This window comes from Hoplias malabaricus, chromosome 11 (assembly GCF_029633855.1).
Source record: "Hoplias malabaricus isolate fHopMal1 chromosome 11, fHopMal1.hap1, whole genome shotgun sequence".
In the NCBI taxonomy this organism is placed as follows: Eukaryota; Metazoa; Chordata; class Actinopteri; order Characiformes; family Erythrinidae; genus Hoplias; species Hoplias malabaricus.
Genome location: NC_089810.1, coordinates 8,955,380 through 8,977,234, shown reverse-complemented (window position 1 = coordinate 8,977,234; position 21,855 = coordinate 8,955,380). Strand labels below are relative to the sequence as shown.

The 21,855-nt window shown below is 41.7% G+C and overlaps 1 protein-coding gene across 1 annotated transcript; it reads left to right on the top strand.

The window, feature by feature from the left end:
• Window positions 1-13,335: 13,335 nt before the first annotated feature.
• Window positions 13,336-17,566, top strand: snapc5 (small nuclear RNA activating complex, polypeptide 5). The gene is made up of 4 exons (XM_066685626.1): window positions 13,336-13,503; window positions 15,656-15,771; window positions 16,612-16,686; window positions 16,776-17,566. Exons 2-4 carry the CDS (start codon window positions 15,682-15,684, stop codon window positions 16,938-16,940), a joined length of 330 nt encoding a protein of 109 aa, XP_066541723.1. The 5' UTR covers window positions 13,336-13,503; window positions 15,656-15,681; the 3' UTR covers window positions 16,941-17,566.
• Window positions 17,567-21,855: the final 4,289 nt, after the last annotated feature.

Sequence of the window (21,855 nt, the reverse complement as noted above, 5' to 3'; positions counted from 1 at the left end):
CATTCTTTAGACTTGGTAATGGCACTGTTTTGAGTGTATCAGGCCAATTGATGGTGTGGGTGCTTTTTAAACACAGAGGGGCTTTATACTCATAAGTGTGTCAAGCTTCAACATTCAGCTTCACTTAGGCACCACAGAATTTCTATTAATGTGTCCATCACTTATTCGTCCCTCCAGTTCTAAAGGAATCACTTACAATGTGGCTGCAGTTTTAGTCAGCTTTCAACATTCAACGTTTTTTGCAAGCATGTGTGTGTGTGTGTGTTTGTGTGTGTTCATGTGCATAAAGCTAGAATTCATTCAGATAAGGGAGAGAAGTCAGAGTTCAAGTAGATGTAGTGAATAAGGAAGATTCACAGGGAGAGGAACAGGGAGTGAGGTACCTGTCCAGAGATCCCTCTTTGTGGAATGTGTGGAATGGTCCCCCCTTCTCTCAGTAAATATTTGATATAGATTAAACGATAGAAGATGGGCCCCTTTACCTTCTTGCCTCATAGTCTTTTGCTGTAAGCCACAGGGGCCACAGTCACTGAGTAATTCCTTCCCATCAAACTGCAGGCGTCCACATAGATTAAAGCCCAAATACTGCCCACTGTATCCAGAGGTCCTTCGAGAGAATACTTTACCTAGGAGTGATGGCTGTACAGTACACAAACTGGTGATGTGTTCCTGTGTTAACTCCCCCTCTCCATAACACACTACCAACAATAATACGGGCTAATGTGTTTCTGCTGTTCAAATGTCTATGATCTAAGCTCAACTCCCAACAGACACTGGCCATAAGCTTGTGAGCACCTGCTCATTCAGTACTTCTGAAAAGAAGGGTATCAATAAAGAGTCTGTCCCCCTTTGCTCCAGTAACAGCCTCTGTTCGGCTTTACACTAAATGCCAGAATATTGCTGTGAGGATCTAATTGCATTCAGCCACATGACTATTAGCAAGGTCAGGTACTGATAATTATTTCTGGATCACAAACATCACTCGTCCCCATCACTCATCATCAAGGTACTGGATGGAGCTCTAGCACTTTAGAGAATTCAGTCCCACTGCTACACAGCACAAAACTGGGTGTCTTTATACCCCTCTGGTCCACACTTGGCCTTGAGCATGGTAATTGTAATCTGTGTGGCTGCTCTAGAGTGCCCCATTACAATGGCAGGTTTTCTATAAAAAAACAAGTACACACAAATGTACAACTGAACTCAAGAAAATATTTAGAAGGAGCCTCAATTTACTTATTTATTAAGATATTTGCATAATAAAATATAACCAGGGAATAGTAGGCTTATTAGAAACTTGCTTACAGTGTAATATTTAATATTTATATTTTATATATTATTATATGTTTACCTGCCCAGCGACTGAAGATGGAAACATGTTTATTAGCAAAATATGGTGTAAAACATATGTTCTCCACAAAGATTACAGGAGCAATCTGTAATATATTTAGTGTACTCAATCATGAAATGACCAGAGTGTGTCATCAGAGATTAAGGAACATGTAAAGTTGAAGCACTGGCATCTGTGACAGTGGTGCAGAAGCCTCCTTCTCTTTGAGAAGTGTCCATTCTGAAGCTGATACTGGTTGCCAGGTATGACACTATAGACACAAGCACAGCTTGTGAGCAGGGATAACATTAGATTCTACTGGACTTAAAAAAAAACACTGCATCCTTTTAAAAATCTCCATGAAGAGAGAGGAGTAAAATGAGAGGAAATACTGATGATATATTTGAAATCTGGAGGCAGCTTAGAGCCCAGCAAGAGTGAAAGGTAACGGCAAGTAATTTCCAAAAAACTATAAAAGTACAGTGGTATGTTTGGATTCAAAAGTCTAAACAAAGTCTAAACACAATTGTTTTGTGTATTTTAAACCAAGAAATGAAGGGAAAAAAGGTTGTTTCAAAAGCTATCGTCAGCCATGCAGTCACCTGTTTAAAGTTGATTGTATAATACAAGTAAGAAGCCCGCAAATAAAGCCAGCATTAACTTTTAAATTGACCCATTTAAGGCCGAAACATTTGAATATGAGAATTGTGAATAAGAAACACACATCTGCCTTCTAATATGTAATGTATTGTGAAAGGGAAAACTCCATATGTAAGATATGAGCCTCGTCTAGTTGCAAGATTTAAGGTGGACAGGGAAGGACAAACATTAATCTGATAAAACAATGACAGCTCGTTCAATTTCTTTTGCCTTTCACTAGTGCAGGTTGATATTTTAGGGAAATGATGTACTCTTTTTATGTTTAAAAGTTACGGGATATTATTTTTAGCTGTTTAGTTCCAACGCTCTTAAACTCGATATCCACTTATTCATAGAGCTTTAATTTTCCTCAAACTGGCAACCTGTGTGAACTGGCAACCCTCTCCACTGTTTTGAATTTACAGGGCAGTTCCCATTGTAAACGCTTGCTATCTGTATTAAAGACGGGTCCTTTAATGTAATTTGTGGATGGTTACTGTTAAACATAAATACAATTTATTCTTTTTTGCATCAAGGAAATCTAAAGCCATGAAGTCTATTTGTCTTTTGACACTTGACCTAAGCAAAAGTGTCCCTGCCTTGACCATGCACGCTTTGTCCAAATCTGTGTTTTATAGTCCCATCACACTCTACTTGTAGGGTTCAAGACCAGGAGAATAAACACTCTTAAAAATCCCCCTCCAAAAATCTTTCAGCAAATCATTCAACCACACCGCATCCTATTTGGGATTAAAAAGTCATCTGCACAAAGGAGAAATAAAACAACCCCACGACTTGACCTTTCCTGAATTATTGAGGGGGAAAAGAGAGAGAGGGGTGGGGTGTGGGAGAGAGGAAAATAAAAACATGGTAAGATTTCTGTGCTGGATTCCGTGCGGTCCTGACATTAGCGAGCTGTTTAACATGAGGTGCCAGTGAAGGTGAACCGGTCTGCGCCGTGTAAACAAGCAGGGGGAGAGGGAGGGCCAGCGCAGCAGGCCCTGAATGTGAATGCGTGATTAATCATGGCACAGCTCCAGAGAGCCAGACTGAGAGGGGTTTCAGACCCCCTTCCTCACATCCCCCTCCCAAACCCTCCTTTCTCTGAGACAGGCCTGGAGGAGCAGGAATGCTGCATATGGGTGGTCAATTAGCTTAAAAGTTTCAGCTGTGACAGAGCATTGCTCCGTAAACTGGAGAGGCAACATGGAAGCTTTCTCTCGCATTTAGCTTAATGCTAATATGATTATGCTCTTAATGCTATCTCACTCTACTCCCCTGCCTTCTCACACTTCACCACTCTCTCTCTTGTTCTTGTTGTTCTTCTTTCTCTCCTTGTCTTTCCCTCTCTCGCTCCTGATCTCTCCTTCTCTCTCTCTCTCTGCCCATATCATATCAACAGCAGTCCAAACACGCAGTGAAAAACCACCATGATCTGAGGCATTCCCAGGTCTGAAACTCTCACTCCATTTCCCTCAGCCTAAATCAACAGACTTTGCTTTTTTTTTTTTGCTGTGGTTACTGCGCTGAAGGCCTCACCGCCAGAAGGAGAGAGTGCTTTTTTCATCCCTGTGTCTTTTTAAAAGCGCATGCTCCGCTTTGATTAGCCCTCTCCTGCTCTCTCGCTCTGTGAGAGTGTGACAGTTAGCCATTTGGCTTCATTCTGAGTGATGCTGTTAAAGCTAACAGCTCCTGTAAACCTGCTTTACTGTTATACCATTAAACATGCCTCTTTTACTCCATCAGAAGAGCTAGTGGCTCTGCCTCTGTAAACTTCACCCAAATCCTAAAAGAAGGAGTGTGCCTTTACAGCAGGTCGGATTCAGTTCTATGTGGTTTTCAGTGTTTATTAATAATGTCTGCAGTATTTTTGGCTCTTCAGGACTGATAAAATATCATACAACATATGTTTACTGTAGTTTCTGCTTGTTTTCAAATGATTTTATGGGGAGGACAATAATATGTTTTCTGCTCAGTCTGCATCTTTATTGCTCCGCTGTTGCTCTCACATTACACATATTCACAATGTTAGGGAGACCAGATCTGAGATGGGGGGGGGGGATGCAGACGTGCAGACTGACCAATTAAATGTTTACAGAGAAGGTTATCGACCAATAACGGTAGCGCTACAGTCAGACCGTCCAATCAGAAGATTTTAGGCTACTTCACCACGCCCCCTTCTCACTCAAGCGAACCAATCGGAGTAGGGGAGGGCGGGACTAGTTTGTGAACGAAACTTCTCGAAGTTCTATGCCCAATGCTTTAATTTAAGCTGTAACCCAGGTAAAGTATACATTTCTACAGAAGTTTAAACAGGGACTTTTTTGCCATCTTTATTTAGAAGTGCCTCTCATCCTCTGAACCGTCTGAACTGTGTTCTGTAGTAAGCCAAAGCAGGTGATACATTTAGTGTGAACTCTAGTGCATGCAATGAAGGGACTCACTGTGTTCACACTTGCTTTCTCGCTTTGCCCAGGGTCTGCAGCTACTCTAGCTCTGTGGTCTGTGTTTAAACAGTGCACACTGCACCTTCCCAGCATAGCAGCACGCAGGCCTTTGGAAAAGGCCTGAAAAAAAGAAGCGACATTGCCAGAAATAAGAATTTGTACTTAGAACAGGGTGTGGAGGCTTGGAAATGCATTTTGGATGTTTCACATAGTCTCACACTTCATAGAGTCATAGGCAAAATATTGGCACTCAGTTGTTCAATCGACATGTTTTGGTTATCTCCTAAGTGAAAATAAGTTCACGTCCTCTACAGAGAAGTCAGATCTGTGTTTATAAATGACAGAGTATTGATTTGCTGAAATTTGTTTGAAAAATAAGCTTAGAAAATCAACATTGTATCGACATGTAATTTAACTAGGGGTCTCCAAACGTTTGCATTTAACTGTACGTTACACAGGAACTCCACTATATAAAAAAACATGTGCATTTAAACTATGTTTGCAACAGTCTGTTGGTCTGTGGGAGCGCATATATTAAAAATACTCAGCCCTGTGTTCAGTAAAAGGGCTTGCTGTTCGGGAATGTGTACGTGCTTGATTGGGCATACTTTCTTATAGATGTGTGCACTTCAGTGATATCAAATATGTGCGGCCCTACACGCAAACAGCTGAACTTGTGGAGGGAGGGGACTGAACAGGAAAGGTGAAGGTTGAGGCAGGGCTCCGAAAACAAAGAGCCTGGAGACTCTACACACACACACTTTCCTCTTCCTTGAAGCGTGGGGATCTTCCCACCATCACTGACTCAAGGAGAAACATCCTGAAGGCTATAGTCACGTTTTTTTTTTTCTCTTCAGTTTTTCTCAGGCTTCATCTGATGACCTTTGTTGAAGAAGTGTTCAAATGGACTGAAATGAACCGTCTTTGCTCCACCCACAGACCTGTTATTTTTTACACTCAAAATCCCAAAAGTTAACAAATCCAGTTCAACGTTAAAGTAGAGTTTAGATTGGCTGCTGACCTGGGCTTTGTTGTTATATCTAATCAAGTTAGAAGCTTCAATAAATGTGTCACCATACTTCTGATAGGTCAACACCAAAAGGAGCTGATGTATCCTAACAGTGTGAACTTTCCCACGCAAACAGAAAATGTACAATTTCAAACGAGTAACATTATAATTCTGTATTTCAGTTGTTATACTCCATTAAATTAAATTAGATTTTTGCCTGTGTTCTATAAAAACACAGTCTGAATCCTATTTCTGATGTAGTCACATAAATGGGAGAGTGCATTATATGTGACATAGACTTTCTGTGACGTATTCACAGATCTGTGTTAAACTATGTGATACTCTCTGTGTTTCACTTTCAAATTAATAAAATTATCCAGTATAAAGGTCGCCCCCTCCAAGGTGTGTTCCTGCCTTTGTGCCCAGTGATTCCTGGTAGGCTTCGGAGCCACCGTGACCCTGAACTGGATAAGCATTTACAGACAATGAATGAATGAATTTAAGAGTCACTGGTGTAATGTAGAAAATGGTGTGATATTTTAAATATCATACCTTATGAACAACACAAATTTAGTCTCAATATATTACGTCTAATAAGCATTTCTCTTTACAGATGTTCTACTTTAACAAATGCTAATATAAAATATATGTATATAAAAAAAAGTTGTGTCCCTATCACTTACCAGCACTCTGGTGTGTTAAATAAAGTTTTTTGGCCTTTATTAGTGTTAATTAATTAGTTTGTCCATCCATCCATTATCTGTAACCGCTTATCCAATTTTAGGGTCGCGGGGGGTCCAGAGCCTACCTGGAATCATCGGGCGCAAGGCAGGAATACACCCTGGAGGGGACGCCAGTCCTTCACAGGGCAACACAGATACACACACACACTCACACACTCACACCTACAGACACTTTCGAGTCGCCAATCCACCTGCAACGTGTGTTTTTGGACTGTGGGAGGAAACCGGAGCACCCGGAGGAAACCCACGCGGACACGGGGAGAACACACCAACTTCTCACAGACAGTCACCCGGAGCGGGAATCGAACCCACAACCTCCAGGCCCCTGGAGCTGTGTGACTGCGACACTACCTGCTGCACCACCGTGCCGCCCCTTAATTAGTTTGTAATTAATTAATTTGTTAATCACCCATAATCACTGGGAGCAAGAATGGAACACACCCTGGAGAAAGCACCATCCGTCACAGGGCGACACACACTCACACTTTTACTTTTACACTCACACCTAGGGACCCTTTTTGAGTCGCCCATCCACCTACGAACGTGTGTTTTTTGGAAGAACACCAGATCACCCGGAGGAAACCCACACAGACACAGGGAGAACACACCACACTCCTCACAGACAGTCATCCGGAGGAAACCCACGCAGAGACAGGGAGAACACACCACACTCCTCACAGACAGTCATCCGGAGGAAACCCACGCAGAGACAGCGCCATGGTGTTGTCCATAAATAAATGAGTTAGTTTAAATGATTTTAATTTCCAGAGAACATTTAAAAGTCATTGATATTTACTTGTTGATATGCTGCCATAAAATGTTTTGGGTTTTTTTTTTGTCACTGTTCCATAACATGGGGAAAGCCCTGATAAACTAATTGTATGATAAATGGAAAATGTATGATACTGTGGTATAATATATGACCAAGATATGTGACTATGTCACAAAATGCTCTCTCCCATTCATGTGATTATATCACAAATAGACTGAGCTGTCTGTCAGGATCAAAGTTCTCTGTCAGAGGATCTCATATCATGGATGTCATGGATAACCATGTGAAATGTTGGGCTGAAGAAGGATGAATATAATTAATGTGGAAAAAAACTAAATATCCAGTGCCTTCAAATGAAGCAAGGGTGCACTGGTCTACACTATCAGACATATGTCAATTATAATATAAATATATGGTAAGTTAGCATGGCTGGAAAGTCTCCCAAAAACTTAATTTCAGCTTGAAGATGTGTGTTGCCTGTGGAGAAAAAAAATGATATGAGGTAAAAATAAACATTGTACTACAAGGGGAAAATGGTTCCCTCAGAAAACAATAGCATGTCGCTAACTAGCCTGCTTTGTTAATTGTACTCAAGGAACTGGACTAGAAGAATTGGGGGTTTAGGGTTTTTAGAGTGGACATATGCCATTGTTAGTGGCACATTTTTCTGCAGCACTGAAGGTTTAACATGTATTTTTATTACGAGACCATGTCTGGCTCCATCTTCCAACTGTGCAACATTAAATAGAAGTGAACGCATCTGTGGGTGGAGCATGGATACGTTTGGGAACTGAAGGCTAATATTTTTCAGCTGAATGTGGTCAAACAAGGCTGTCAGGCATCTTATTTGCCCCATTTTTAAACTGAGTTTGGCTGGGATGGACCACTGCACGACTGTTTTCTCATGTTAAAGTGCCGAGCGGTTGGGGACACTCATTAGTGGCCTCTCCAAAAAGTGCTCTGTTTTTCTTCACCACTCCCACCCATTCCTCTCTTTCTCTCTCTCTCTCTCTCTCTCTCTCTCTCTCTCTCTCTCTCTCTCTCTCACTCACACACACACAAATTCTTTCCTTCTGTGTCTTGGCATCTATATGTTGCTCTCTCCCTGCCTTCTACTTATTTCGCTCATGTCATTTGGTACACTCTCTCTCTCTCTCTCTCTCTCTCTCTTAGCCTTTCTCTCAGTGAAAATTGAGTCATAACTTCCCGACTCTCCTGGCCAAAGGTCAATCCTGTGGGTTTGCCCCCTCCCTTTTTTCCTCACCCCCCCCCCCCCCTTTTTTTTTTTTTTTTGCTCTCCCTTATGTGAGGCCCCTTCGTCCCCTCAACATTCCTTAGGCCCAGAGCACCTTCAGAAAGGGGCTGAGCGTACCCCTGTGGATGGCCAAGAGTGGACGATGCTGGAGAGTCAACGCTCCTCAGCTGCTGCGGCCCCTCAGACGGCCCGAAGAGTGCTCTGACTGTGAGAAAATGTGGAGAGCCACAACCCCGGCCCCCTGCGATGACAGCGAGAAGGCAACTGGGGGGCACCAGGGGACAGAGATTGATATCTGTTGCACATGAGTCCCCTGCACCTCCCGTCTGGCTCCTGTGCCAAGTCCCAGGGTTAAGCCCTTCCATGAGAAGCCCCTGTATTGCCCCCTGTGTGCACTCACTCATATACACACATATAACACACATGCATATTACCCACAACATTCAAGCCCTGACCCTCTCTCATCTGTGCCTGGAAAAGTTGCAGCTGTGTTCATGGGGCTTAGGCCATGAGGCCATGCAGTTACTGCTCTCTGACCCCACATGGGCAGCATGGGCTCTCACTGCTCCCAGGGAGGGCTCTGGTTACATCCCTCCAACCATGCACGCCACACACACAAACACACACACACACACGCACGTGCACACACACACAGCCAGCACAGTTTTAGTGTATATAGTTGTAATTGTATAATTATAAAAAATAATTGTAGATAGTGTCAATCAAGACATGGGGACATGCATATGAACCAGACCCCTTTTCTGATTATTGATTTTACTACATAGTCAAAGCATAGGTCCTGTAAATGTACACACACACACACACACACACACTAATCCCTGAGGCTGGGTTCCGGGGAGAGCAGAATGTGACACTAGAGGTGGGGGAGGTTGGCCAGATTGGTGTTATCAGAGCTCCCCCAATCTATCAAGCCCATCATTCAAGGCCTGGCTAAGTCACAAGACGGCTGCAGTTTGAACCCACTGACCTCACCTGGGGCCATTAGCCTTAGCTCAGCTCTCCTCTCTTCTCTTCTCTTCTCTTCTCTTCTCTTCTCTCCTTTCCTGTCTTCTTCTCTCCTCTCCTGTCTTCTGCTCTCCTCTCCCTTCCTGTCCTTTCCTGTCTTCTTCTCTCCTCTCCTGTCTTCTGCTCTCCTCTCCCTTCCTGTCTTCTGCTCTCCTCCCCATTCCTCTCCTCTCATATCCTCCGCTCATAGCACTTATCAGGACGTGCTGTAAATGCTGTTGCTTGCAATCTGCTGCCAGATCATTTTCTCCTCAGATTCTCCATGCAGTGATAGAGATGAGATAACGACGAGTTGCTCAAGTCCACTTCCCGCAATTTCTTTCTTAAGTATGACATCACACATTCTCAGATACCTGAGTAAACTGAGAGAGAGAGAGAGAGAATGATGGCATAATGGTATTTACTGCTAAAAAGGAGGTTTAGAAATAAATCTGAAAATGGCCATGAAACTGTTCAAGAAACTACTCAGAAGTTGATAGCAAATCTAAAAGCACTTTGAATGCTTTTCCCAAACTTCTCATCCTAAAGCAACAGTTTATTGTCAACAACAACAAAAGGTATTTAATTTAACATACATAAAGCTAATGAGCCCAGACATGTAGCTTTATCTAACACTGTATAAGAAGAAAATGGAAATTAATTCACTATTTCATTCATGCACCATCTTTAACCACTTCATTCTTCTCAGGTTTTCATGCGCATGCAAAGCAGGAACACACCCTGCACTGGGCACCAATCTAATTCAGGACATCCCACATTCACCTAGTCACACAAACACACACCTGTGGACAGTGTCACACAGGTAAATCAACAACCAGCATGTGTTTTTGTATTTTGGGAGCAAACCGGAGCACACAGAGGAAACCCACGCACACACAGGGAGAACACATCGAACTCCTCACAGACAGTGACACGAGGATCAAATCTAGGACCCTGGGATCTTGGAACTTGACCTGTGGCCCCTCAAAAAAAGACTCACCTGCCCATGAACAAATAAAGAGAACCTATGTTACGGTCTTTGAGAGACAGGAGAAAATCAAGCTCCAAACTTGAAAGATGTGTAGCAGTCAAGAAAAGGAAATAAACAAGAAAGAACATGTTTAAATCAAACAAAGAAGCTGCTGGTGTTTCTCAGAACACGTTGCAGTTCATTGCGACTACCTGCATAATACTAAGCTTCCTGCTTTGTATCTAACACTGAAAATAAATCGTTTGTATTTAGTGGGTGTAAACATTTGACTGGGAAAGAAATATATAAATGAATAGTGGTCTCTGAGATTTGCACAGCACTTTAAACATCTCAGCCCTACATTCATCAGGATTTGCTTCTGTGTCTCAGATAAATGTGTACGTCATATAAATCAAACCTTCTTATGTTCAGCAGAGATACGGTGTGTGAAAGTATGTGTGAGTGGAGGGCAGGTATGTGTCTCTGACTGGCCTCTGCCCGTGGCCTCCAGTCAGGCTTATGTGCTCTGATTATCTACACACACATCTGGATGGGTTTAGTCAAGGAATCCTATAAAAGAACCCTAATGGGCTTCCCGAACATTTCTGGAGACTGATTAAGAGTGCTTTTAGATCTGGTTCACATCAATGAGTTCCATCTGCCGTTTATTTGTGTTTTGTCTAAATAAGCTATTTTCTTAATGCTGGCTTCGCCTCGTGTGTCGCTGTGGTAGGGGTCAGCCAGGCTTTGGAGGGTGAGGTTTCAATGTCAAGTTCAGGTAGAAATTCTTGCTCAAATCTGAACGATGGATGGAGCAGGGTCTCAAACATACTTCTCCTTTTCATGTAGCTAATCCTAGGCTTCTAACACAGCATACGCACGTGTGGAGCGTAAAGTCAACTTTATGTGTCCTGAAAATATTATTCCAGTAAATAATCCCTTTTTAGAAATACTGCATTTTGAGTTCCTGTGTGAAGTGTAGATACAGGTTTTAAAAGATCAGCAGGATGTGGGAACTAGGAAGCAGTGCTCTGTAATGGTGCCCTCTAATGGAGCACATGTTTCATAAATGCCTTCATTCATAGAGCAGAGCTACACTGAATGAACTCATGTGTACTCGTGTGTATATACACCAATCTGCCACAAGTTTAAAACCACTGACAGGTGAAATAATGACATTGATGGTCCATTTACGATGGCACTTATTAAGGGGGTGGCAGCAAGTGAACAGTCAGTTCTTGAAGCTGATGTTGGATCAGCCAGTGTATCCCAAACTGCTGAAAGGGTTAATGCAGGCTCTGAACATCAGAACTTGCCCATGTTTGACCTCTTTGCTCCCTCACAAATCAGTGAGCCTTGGCTTCCCGGGAGCATTGTCCCATCACGATTTGGCCCTTGTCAAGGTCACGCAGATCCTTACGCTCGTCCGTTTTTTCCCGGCCTCCAGTAAATTGACTTTAAGGACAGACTGGTAACTTGGTGCCTACTTTATCCCCACCCCTCGACAGGTGCCAAAGTAATCAGTGCTTTTCACTGCACCTGTATACATTCATGTCTTCTTGATCATGATGTCTATGTTTCATACAGGAGAACTTAAAACATGGACTATATTAGTAACAGATTTGGCTCCATGGTTTATAGGGCTGACACCTGCCACTTCAAACATCTCCATATGCAGCTGACGAAAGCACGGGGAGGTGGAAAGGGGGCAGTTTGGCTCTTATTCCGCTCTCTGTGGTCTGTATACCCAGTTTAACCACAAGAGGTCAGAGAATGAAATGAGTACTGGGCAGTGTTTGTAGAGATGCAGGATTTGGCCCTTCTTAAATGATGCTTTTAAATGAGTGTTCTGAGTGAATGTCAGTAGATACCAAAAGTCACTTTCAGTAGTTAATAGTTGAGGTCAGTGTAAAGAGGTTCAATCTGAGAAAAGTCTTGCTTTTAATGCAATTATTTTATTCAATTTTCATTCAGCAATCTAATAATAATAATAATAATAAATATTACATTATATTTGTTATATTTAGTAAAGCACTGGATCAGTTTTATAGATACAGTTTCTTCATTTATGAGTCATTGTTTTATTTCAAATTTATTATAATTTAAAAGAGAATTCATTAAAGCTGTCAAGCTGAAAACAGCCGAATATTAGGAGGATGCAAATGAAACGAAAATGTTCAATTAAATACCTCATCTACATAAATGAAATAAATTCTGTTAGGCTCAAATGTTTTTTTATTTTTAAATACACCCGGTCTAATTCCATAAAGTTTACACTGAGAGACAAGGAGAGCTACATGGAGATAACAGGAATGATTCAAGATTCTTAAAAAATAAAGAGAACGACTATAAAATTGAAACAGGAAGAAGGGGGATTTACATGAACTTATCCAATAATGTCCAAAGGTCCAAAGGTGGCCAGATTTTCCATAATTTTTCAGAACTTGAGAAATGCTTGCCACAAATAAAAAGAACAGGGTAATTTGAAAAACAGGTATTAATAAAAAAAAAAAAACCGGAGCAAATTGTGGCATTTTGTGGCATAAAAATTTAGCCATTGATTCAACGTTGAAATAACGTAATGACTGTCGTCTAATCAACGTTCTCTTAAGGTTGAAAAAGAAAGTTGAAAAGACGTCCAAACACAGACATTGAAAAGACGACTATTCGACGTATTTTGGACGTCCTTTGACGTTATTAATTGGTCCCGAAATAAATTACTTGTATAAAACGCATTTTGGACGTCCATTGACGTTTAAAATATGTCCTTGACGGACAGACTACTTTTAGACCTATTTTGAACGTCCAGGGACGTTCCTTGTTTACTGGGTTTCTTGACGTTTTTTTTCTTTCAGCTTACAGATATTATTATCAGCATTGTTTCCCACTTTAAACTACAGCTAGAACATATTTGAATTAAGAATTTTATTCCACCATTAAGGCTGGTTCTTTAAATGTATTATTTCGTTGCGTGCCATTTTTTTTTAACGTCACCCTAAAATGGAAACCCGGCATGAATTTATCCAAAGTTGTGGGACAGGGCTTGAGTGCACTAAGGACTCTCAAAGCTAATACACTGTTGAGCCTCATTTTTTGCTTAACTTTCGACAACATCAACAAAGTGCACACTTCTACGAAGGGCTTAGGGCAAGAATTTGGACAGGGGAGCTCTCTCGCTTTCTCTCTCTCTAGAACGCATGCGCGTACTCGAACACGTGACCCTCCCGCAGAAGTGAATGGACAGAGTGCTTTGAGAGAGGTTGAAGCGGTTTTTTTCTTCACAATAATGTCCGTTCTTCACGTCGACATTACATAGAGTAAAAGAGACTCCAGGTAGGTGTAAAGTGACGCTATGTAATTCGACCTGTCTGGGCTCTGAAAGCAAGTTTATCACGTAACGTCATTTGAACAGAACTGAAAGCTAGCGTTAGCCCAGTTAGCTCACCTGCTGATTGTTTCAGTACAGACTGTTCCCTTCAGATTTGTCCACTTCGCCAACTTTAATATTAGTCCAGCGAATCACACCCACTGCCCCCTGAAGATAGAGAGCTACTGAATGTTGCTGAAGGAGGGATGATGTAAATAAATCCGCAGGTAGTGGTGTGTTGCTATGGTCAGGAAGTCTAAACACAGCACAGACTAATTGTGTTCACTATTTTATGTCTCATAATTTAATGTTGAAGTCCAGAGGGTCGGTACATCTATAGGGCAGAGAGGACAGGAGGACTGGTGTGAAGAAATAACGTTACCTCAGCATCCAAACAACTGCACCGTCTTAATGACATCACTCTTAAGCGGTTACTTGTTGCTATGGCAACAGTGGGTTCCCAACTTTCTGAAAAAGAAGCACACATCTGAGACCACCACCAGTTTCAGAATTAATGTTGGCGGATACAGCTCTAACATTAAAATGACCTTTGTGTCTCTACACTCATTGTTTCCTCCACTGACCATACAGAAGCAGCTTGTTGCCTTACAATTACAGACTGTAGTCCATCTCGTGCTCTGCATGCTTTGTTAGCCCCCTTTCACACATCATTTCTCCCACAGGAAGGACACTGAACAGGTATGATTTGGCTGGTGTATCATTCTCAGGGCTGCAGTGACACTGGTGTAGTGGTGTTGGTGTGTGTTGTGTTGGCACAAGTGGATCAGACACAGCAGAGCTGCTGGAGCTTTTAAAGGCATCAGTGTCACTGCTGGACTGCAAATAATCCCCCATCCTAAAATATATAGGCAACAGTGTCCTGTCTGCAGCATCCTGAGCTCACTGATTAAAGGCTAGAGGACAGTCAACGCAGACTATGCTACATCAGATGAGCTACTCTCTCTGACTTTACATCTACAAGCTTGACCTGTAGGGTAGATGTGTCTAATAGAGTGGACACAATGTTTAAAACTCCAGCGGCTCTGCTGTGTCTGATCACCTCGTACCAGCGCAACACACACTAACACACCACCACCACGCCAGGGTGAGAATGAGACACCACTGAAATTATACCTGCTCTGATCCTGACCATGGGTAAACCATTGGGTGAATGGGGGTTTACAAAAAAGTATGCAGAGCAATAGCAGGATTAATTGTAGAGCTGACGGAATGGTTAATGTGTGTAGAAACCAGGAAGTAATTTTAATGTTATGGCTTATCGCTGTATTTGGAAATATATATCAGCTGTGCTTGGACAGTTAATACATTGTACCACAGACCAGTGGTTCTCAAACGTGCCACCCATTTTAATAAAACCAAAACTTCCAAATACCATCTATAAGTCAAATCACAGAAACACACACACAGACAAAATACTTGTACACTGTAGGCATACATTTGCATTTATTGCTTGCCATTTTAATGAACTGGCTGAGCCTGGACATGCAGTGGAAAGGGCTAGATCAGTGAGATATAAAGATCTGGCTCAGCATCCATTTTGTAACAGTACATTTGGAAAAAGGTAAACAAATATGTATGGCTTACCTGCTTATGCAATCCACTAGGGATTTGGATTGGCAGGGGAGACAATTTATTTATTTATTTATTTAATTATAAAAAAAAAACAACATGTGGATGTGCACATGAAATTTACACATTAAAAAATGTTTAGTTATTTTATTCAGTTTTCAGTTGTCACTTCAGAAGAGTGTAAACCTATGGAAACATACACTATAAATATTCTGCACTGCACAAAATTGTTACATTTTACTGTGCGCTATTGAAGAGCCCAAGATTATAAGGCTGTGTTGACTAAAAGAAATAGTTATACTATGTAACATATGCGTTTTTTGTTTTTAGTTGGTTGGTATAATTATGTGTCAAAAGAATTGAGCTCTTTCCCTCCTCATTTTAATTTCTCAGTAATATGCAACCCAGCCATCTGAATAATTATCAGAGAATTTATTACTCCGCTGCCTCCATTAAATTAGGAATATTCTACTCAACTGTGCCATCTCAAACGTGCAGCCCAAACCCTCCTTCTCATTGTCTGTGCAGGAATGCTGTAAATCCATTCGTCCACCATGCTGAGTCGCTTGCAGGAGCTCAAAAAGGAAGAGGAGACTCTTCTGAAAATCAAAGTCATGCTGCAGGATCAGCTAAACAGACTGAAGGTAAGGCTTAACCATGACGTTTTTCATCTGTGTTTTCATTTTATCTCAGGCAAGGTGATGCCCAGGTAGTGTTGCAGTCACACAGCTCCCTGTTGGGGTTGTGATTTCAAACCTGGCGTCTGGTCACTGTCAGTGAGTAGTTTGTTGTGTTATCCCTGTGTCTGCATGGGTTTCCGCTGGGTGCTCCAGTTTCCTCCCACAATCCAAAAACACGCAGTGAGTTGGCTGTGCTGAAATGTCCATAGGTGTGACTGGGTGATTGTGTAAGGCCCAGCAATGTTTCTGCTTTGTGCCAAATGATTCTGGGTAGGCCCTGGACCAACCGCAACCCTGAACAGGATGGAGATGTTACAGAAAATGAATCATCACCATCTTTTCCACTTATCCATTTCAGGGTCATTGAGAAAATGAATGAATGAATGAATGAACTAATTAACACTAATGTCAGATAAATGGACAGTGAAAAAAGTCAAAAATTGCAAACTGGCATTGTTTACACTGGATGTTTATTACAGTGTCTACATTCATATGGACTTGTGTTAAGTGTTTTCAGGTTCTTCAACCTGTGACCCAGTCTCCACTAAACAAGTTTCACATTGCTATTTATATTCAAATTATAAATTTAAAGAAGCTGGAAACTGTAGTAGCTGCTATTCAGAAGCTATTTTTTTTTGAGAGTTATATTCAAAATGAAGAAGCTACTACTAAACTCACTTCATGACGAGCTGATTCTTATTATTTGGTGTTTAATAATCAATATTGATACATTATTTTGGCTTTGCTGGGTCCACCGTCTTAATGTGTTTAGTGTGTTCAGTAAGTTGTTCTTGTTTTTACTAGTTTGAAGAAGGAGCTTTGAAATCACTGATCAATGCCCAGTCTGAGGAGAACCCAACAGAACCTGCTACGCCTGAGGTAACTCACCTGAAAATATTGCTGTTTTCAAAATAATACAGCATTTATAGTGTTAACCATTGGGTAATGTGTAACTCTTTTCAACATAGGTCGAAGTCAATCCAGATGACAAGAGTGAGATCAACCAGACCAAGCTAGTTTTGGGTGCTCCCACCGACTATGAAATGGAGGAAGAAGAGGAAGACGACGACGAAGATGAAGATGATGATGACGATCTTGACATGGTGCTAGAAGAGGAAGACGATGACTACTGAGTTTACATTCTAACAGCACAAGAGAACTGTCAGTAACACTTGCAAATAAGTGTTTAATGTCCAAACGGCATGCCGAAACGATCCGTGTTACTAGCTTGTGAGGTTGTTTCTGTTTCTCTGTTTGTCTGAGGATGATGCTGCATCTTATAAATTATAGGTAAGAGACCAGTCTTGAGAAGCAACCACAAAACGATGTGTAGCAACATAGCTCAAACATCTTTTGGTACTGTACCTGAGGCTCAGCCTGCACTTCTAAGTTATTTTTGTAGATTTAAGACTCCAGTATTTACTTAGGTCTGTTCAGAAATTATATGTAGCCTATGTTTCAGATGGCAATGCGTTGAGGTTGAATGTACTGTTCCAAATCCATTGTGAATTTGATAGTTTTTGTATTTATGTTGTGAGTTCCTTGGGATCCTTTTGAAAATGAACCCGAGTGGCAGAAGGAATGCATGTGTAGGTGTGTATGTAACGCATGTGCATGAAACGTTTCCAGACAAGCCAGTAATGTACAGTAAGGTTTTTTTTAGTATTTCATGAGAAATTGTAAAGGTGCAGTATAGTAGTTTAATTACTTAAGCACAATACAGAAGTTAAAACCTCTACCTGCTGTGTGTTTATTGATTTTTCTAATCAGGTAATAAAGTATAAGCAAAAGTAATATCTATATTAAGACTAGGTTTTAAATGGAACATGAAAAAATGAACTATGGCTATATCTGTTGTAAACATCCACTTCTCACTGTAATCCCAAGTGAGATTTTACAGTGTAATTTAGTAGGAAAATGTTTGGATGAAGCACCTTGAAGAGGTTATTATTAAACTTAACAAAAAAGATTGACAAATATTAGGGGAACACTGCAGGCCCGAGAAACACTCCATCAAATATCTATGTGATGATTTAAACAATCCTGAAAGAGTGGGGGCAGATACCTTTTACAGTTTCAAAATCATGATGAATCTCCACTGACTCATAATAAGTAGAACAGATATTGCTAATCATTGCTAATACATATTACACTACCAATATGTGCCATAAACACACCATTTCTCTCACACACCAAATGCTCATAAACTGAGAAGACGTGCAGGTTTCTTCACAATTAACATCCCATTACCATAAGCTCCGCCCATGAATTTAAAATGACCGCCTTTTAAGGAAGCGCTCGGACTGAGGATCCACAGCAAAAAGCCTTAAAAATCTACAGAGAAAAGCAATAGAAAACAAATGTTCTGAGCAAAGATCAATTTTATTGAAGTGCATTCAAATCTGCACTTTTCAGTTTCAGAAAGTTAAACTTCAAAGTAAATTCAAAGATCATCACAACTGCACTGATACATTATAATAAAGTAAAACAGAATGGCTTCCTCTAGCCACAATGTCATGCATATTACACTACACTTTTGCCTCCCTCCCAAAAAATGCAAGTAAGTTCTAGCAGTTTAACTTTATTGGTGTGATTACATTTTTTAAATCAATAGACAATTTTTTGTCATTCATTATCTGTAACCCTTATCCAGTTCAGGGTCGCGGTGGGTCCAGAGCCTACCTGGAATCATTGGGCGCAAGGCGGGAATACACCCTGGAGGGGGCGCCAGTCCTTCACAGGGCAACACACACACACATTTCACTCACACCTACGGACACTTTTAAGTCATCAATCCACCTACCAAAGTGGGCTTTTGGACTGTGGGAGGAAACCGGAGCACCCGGAGGAAACCCACGCAGACACAGAGAGAACACACCACACTCCTCACAGACAGTCACCCGGAGGAAACCCACGCAGAAACAGGGAGAACACACCACACTCCTCACAGACAGTCACCCGGAGGAAACCCACGCAGACACAGAGAGAACACACCACACTCCTCACAGACAGTCACCTGGAGCGGGAATCGAACCCACAATCCCCAGGCCCCTGGAGCTGTGTGACTGCGACACCTACCTGCTGCGCCACCGTGCCACCCTCAATAGACACTTCTAATAAATATAAAAAGAAACGTATTTCAACTGTGTTCTAAGGTTCTGTAGCTCCACGTAGCTGCTGTTTCTTCATAAAACTTAAATTTCAGGGTTACCTTCATGCTTTGTGGCCTAGAGTTACATAAAGATAAAGTTTGAACTAGAATTTGACAGAGACCACGTGCATTCTTTGACAACATTAATTGGTCAAAGTCAGGTCACCACATCCTGATTCCACATCCCCTCCCAAACTCACTCTAAACTGTGATCCAGTACAAATGCTTTACTCCACTTCCAACAGTTCAGCATTTTCTAAACAAAAACCAACAATATACTGAAGCTCACAAAAAACAGAAGGACTGCTCCGGAGAAAGGTGGAACCATGACGTATAAACAATGGCTGTTTAGCCAACAGATATATGGGCTACTACTTTCTGAATGTGATGGATCCCATGGACAACGGCCCCTATGTTTGGATGATAATAACAGCCTTAATAGCCAGCACCTGTTACCTCATTAAGGCTGAGTAATACATTATTACAAGTCTTCTATAGAATGTTTTGTATCAGCTCATTTTTAAATGTGTAACTTTTTTGTCTAGGTGTGAGATTTTTGAAACTTGATATAAATCATGTTCTTATGATGTTTTGAGTGTCAACTGAGCACAATTCAGGTGAGTGTAATTTTCCAATAGTGTTTTTCCCCAGAGGGAGTGAATTGTGTGATGATCACACCATTAGTATGTGCCATAAAAACACAGATGTTCTATTTTTAATACAAAATTCAAATGTATCTGTAACACACATTTACTGGTTTGCTTTTGTTGCCACAGTAGACACATGTGTATCAACCTCTCCCACTATTAACTTTGCTTACAGAGTGAAACCCTGGTTTGTAAGAGATCTGCTCACGCTCGCAAAATAAACTCACAGTCCATTGACCCTCTATGGGATGGTATTTGTGTCTACACTGGGGTCATGAGACCTCCCCGGTAGAGGATTGTGCCTCAGATGCTTCCAGAGTGGGTAGCTGCAGAGCTGAGTCCTGGGGACTGATGCCAGTCGATTTATTTGGATGTATTTTAATGACTTTAGTGTGATTTGTTCTGGATTCATGCAAACTCTGTAAAAGGTATGATGAGAAGAATGTATGATCAGCTGTATGTAACCGGTGTAACTGATTTTCACAGTGAGAACAGGAAGATGCTGCATGTGCATTCATTTGTATGTACTGACTTTCATTAAAATGCTACTGGTATTGTTGAGCAATGTGTTCTGACACAGAGCAACTGAGACTAGTATAAGGTCATTACTCTAGTTCTGTAGCGGTTGCTGATTCTAGCACTCTAGTCCGGCGAGGTATTTTTTGGAAGGTTGGTTTTACGGTGTAACTGCTATTGGTTGTCTTTGGTCAGGAGCGTCTGGTGCTACTAAAAGGCGGTGGGCCGGAGCTGTACCATGCTGCCACGCTGTGCTGGATGGGCATGCCATGTGCTTGTGTTGGTGCTGTGTCTGTCTGCGGCTGAGGACTTCGACTGGACAAAGAACGACCGCGGCTCCTTCTATTATGGCACTTTTCCAACTGGTATGACCTCACAACATACGCTCACAAGAGGAGGCTGATGAACCTGGGAGATAGTCTCAGCCACAGACCGTCTAAACCTTAGGCTAGCCTCACTGTCTGTTGCATTCTGATAGGCTATCTGCCTTCTTCTACCTGTCATTAGGGTTCTGGCCTAATGTGTCGTTTAATGTCACAGTAATCTGTGCTGCAACACTGTTTTAGACTGTAAAAGTGATATAGTTATCACTCGTTTTTTTTCTTTATTAAAAATACTCTAGGGCTCTTACAAAAATTATTTCAATTATGCACCCCACAGTACTGCAGTGATGTAGACATTAATTTTCGGTCAGTAAATCTTTCACAATTTCATTCCACCTTCAAGATGCATCGATGACCTTTTCCTTGTCACTAATCCAGGAAATCTAAATTAAGAGACTATCTATCTATCGTTACACTTATATAGTGCTTTTCTAGATACCCATGTAGGCTTTACAATCCACACTGCTCAAAACACTCAATCCACACACACACACTGGCTAGAAGCAGCAGCCAAACACACACAGCGTACTCTCGACCAGGAACGACTGTCCACCTGGAGGACTGCATGGGGCACTAGGATTTCACCCAGGATAGAGCGCCAATCCATTTCTGGGCACACACACATACAGACATTCATTCACATACACACTAATTCACTCACACACCAGGATATTTATTAGAGAAGCCAGTTCACCTACCCTCACCTAAACCGGAGACCCCGGAGGAAACCCACGCAGACACAGGGAAAACATGGAAACTCCACCCAGACTTGGACCCAAGATCCCAGCGCTGCGAGGCGAATGTGCTAACCACTAAGCCACTGTGCCGCATGGCAGCAGTCATGTAAGAGAAGAACAGTTTTCTTTACAACAGATATATCAAGAGTTTGATTAAACAATAATGTTTTGCCGATTATGTGCTTTTATTTTTATTTATTTAATCCATTAGTGGGTGGTACAACAGGTAGCGTCACTGTCACACAGCTCCAAGGTCCTGGAGTTGTGTGTTCGAGCCCTACTCCACGTGACTGTCTGTGAGGAATTTGTGTTCTCTTTGTGTCCACATGGGTTTCTTCTAGGTGCTCTGGTTTCCCCCCCGCAGTCCAGAGACAAACGCTGGCAGGTGGATTGGTGACTCAAACAAGTGTCCATAGGTGTGAGTGAATGTGTGTGTGTGTATGTTTTGCCCTACAAAGAACTGGCACCGCTTGTTGGTATGTTCCTGCCGTGCGCCCAATGATTCCGGGTAGGCTCCGGACCCACCACGACCCTGAACTGGATAAGCAGTTAATTAATTAATAATTAATTATTGTACATACATTGATTTGCCACTCCTCTGCCACTTGCTTGCA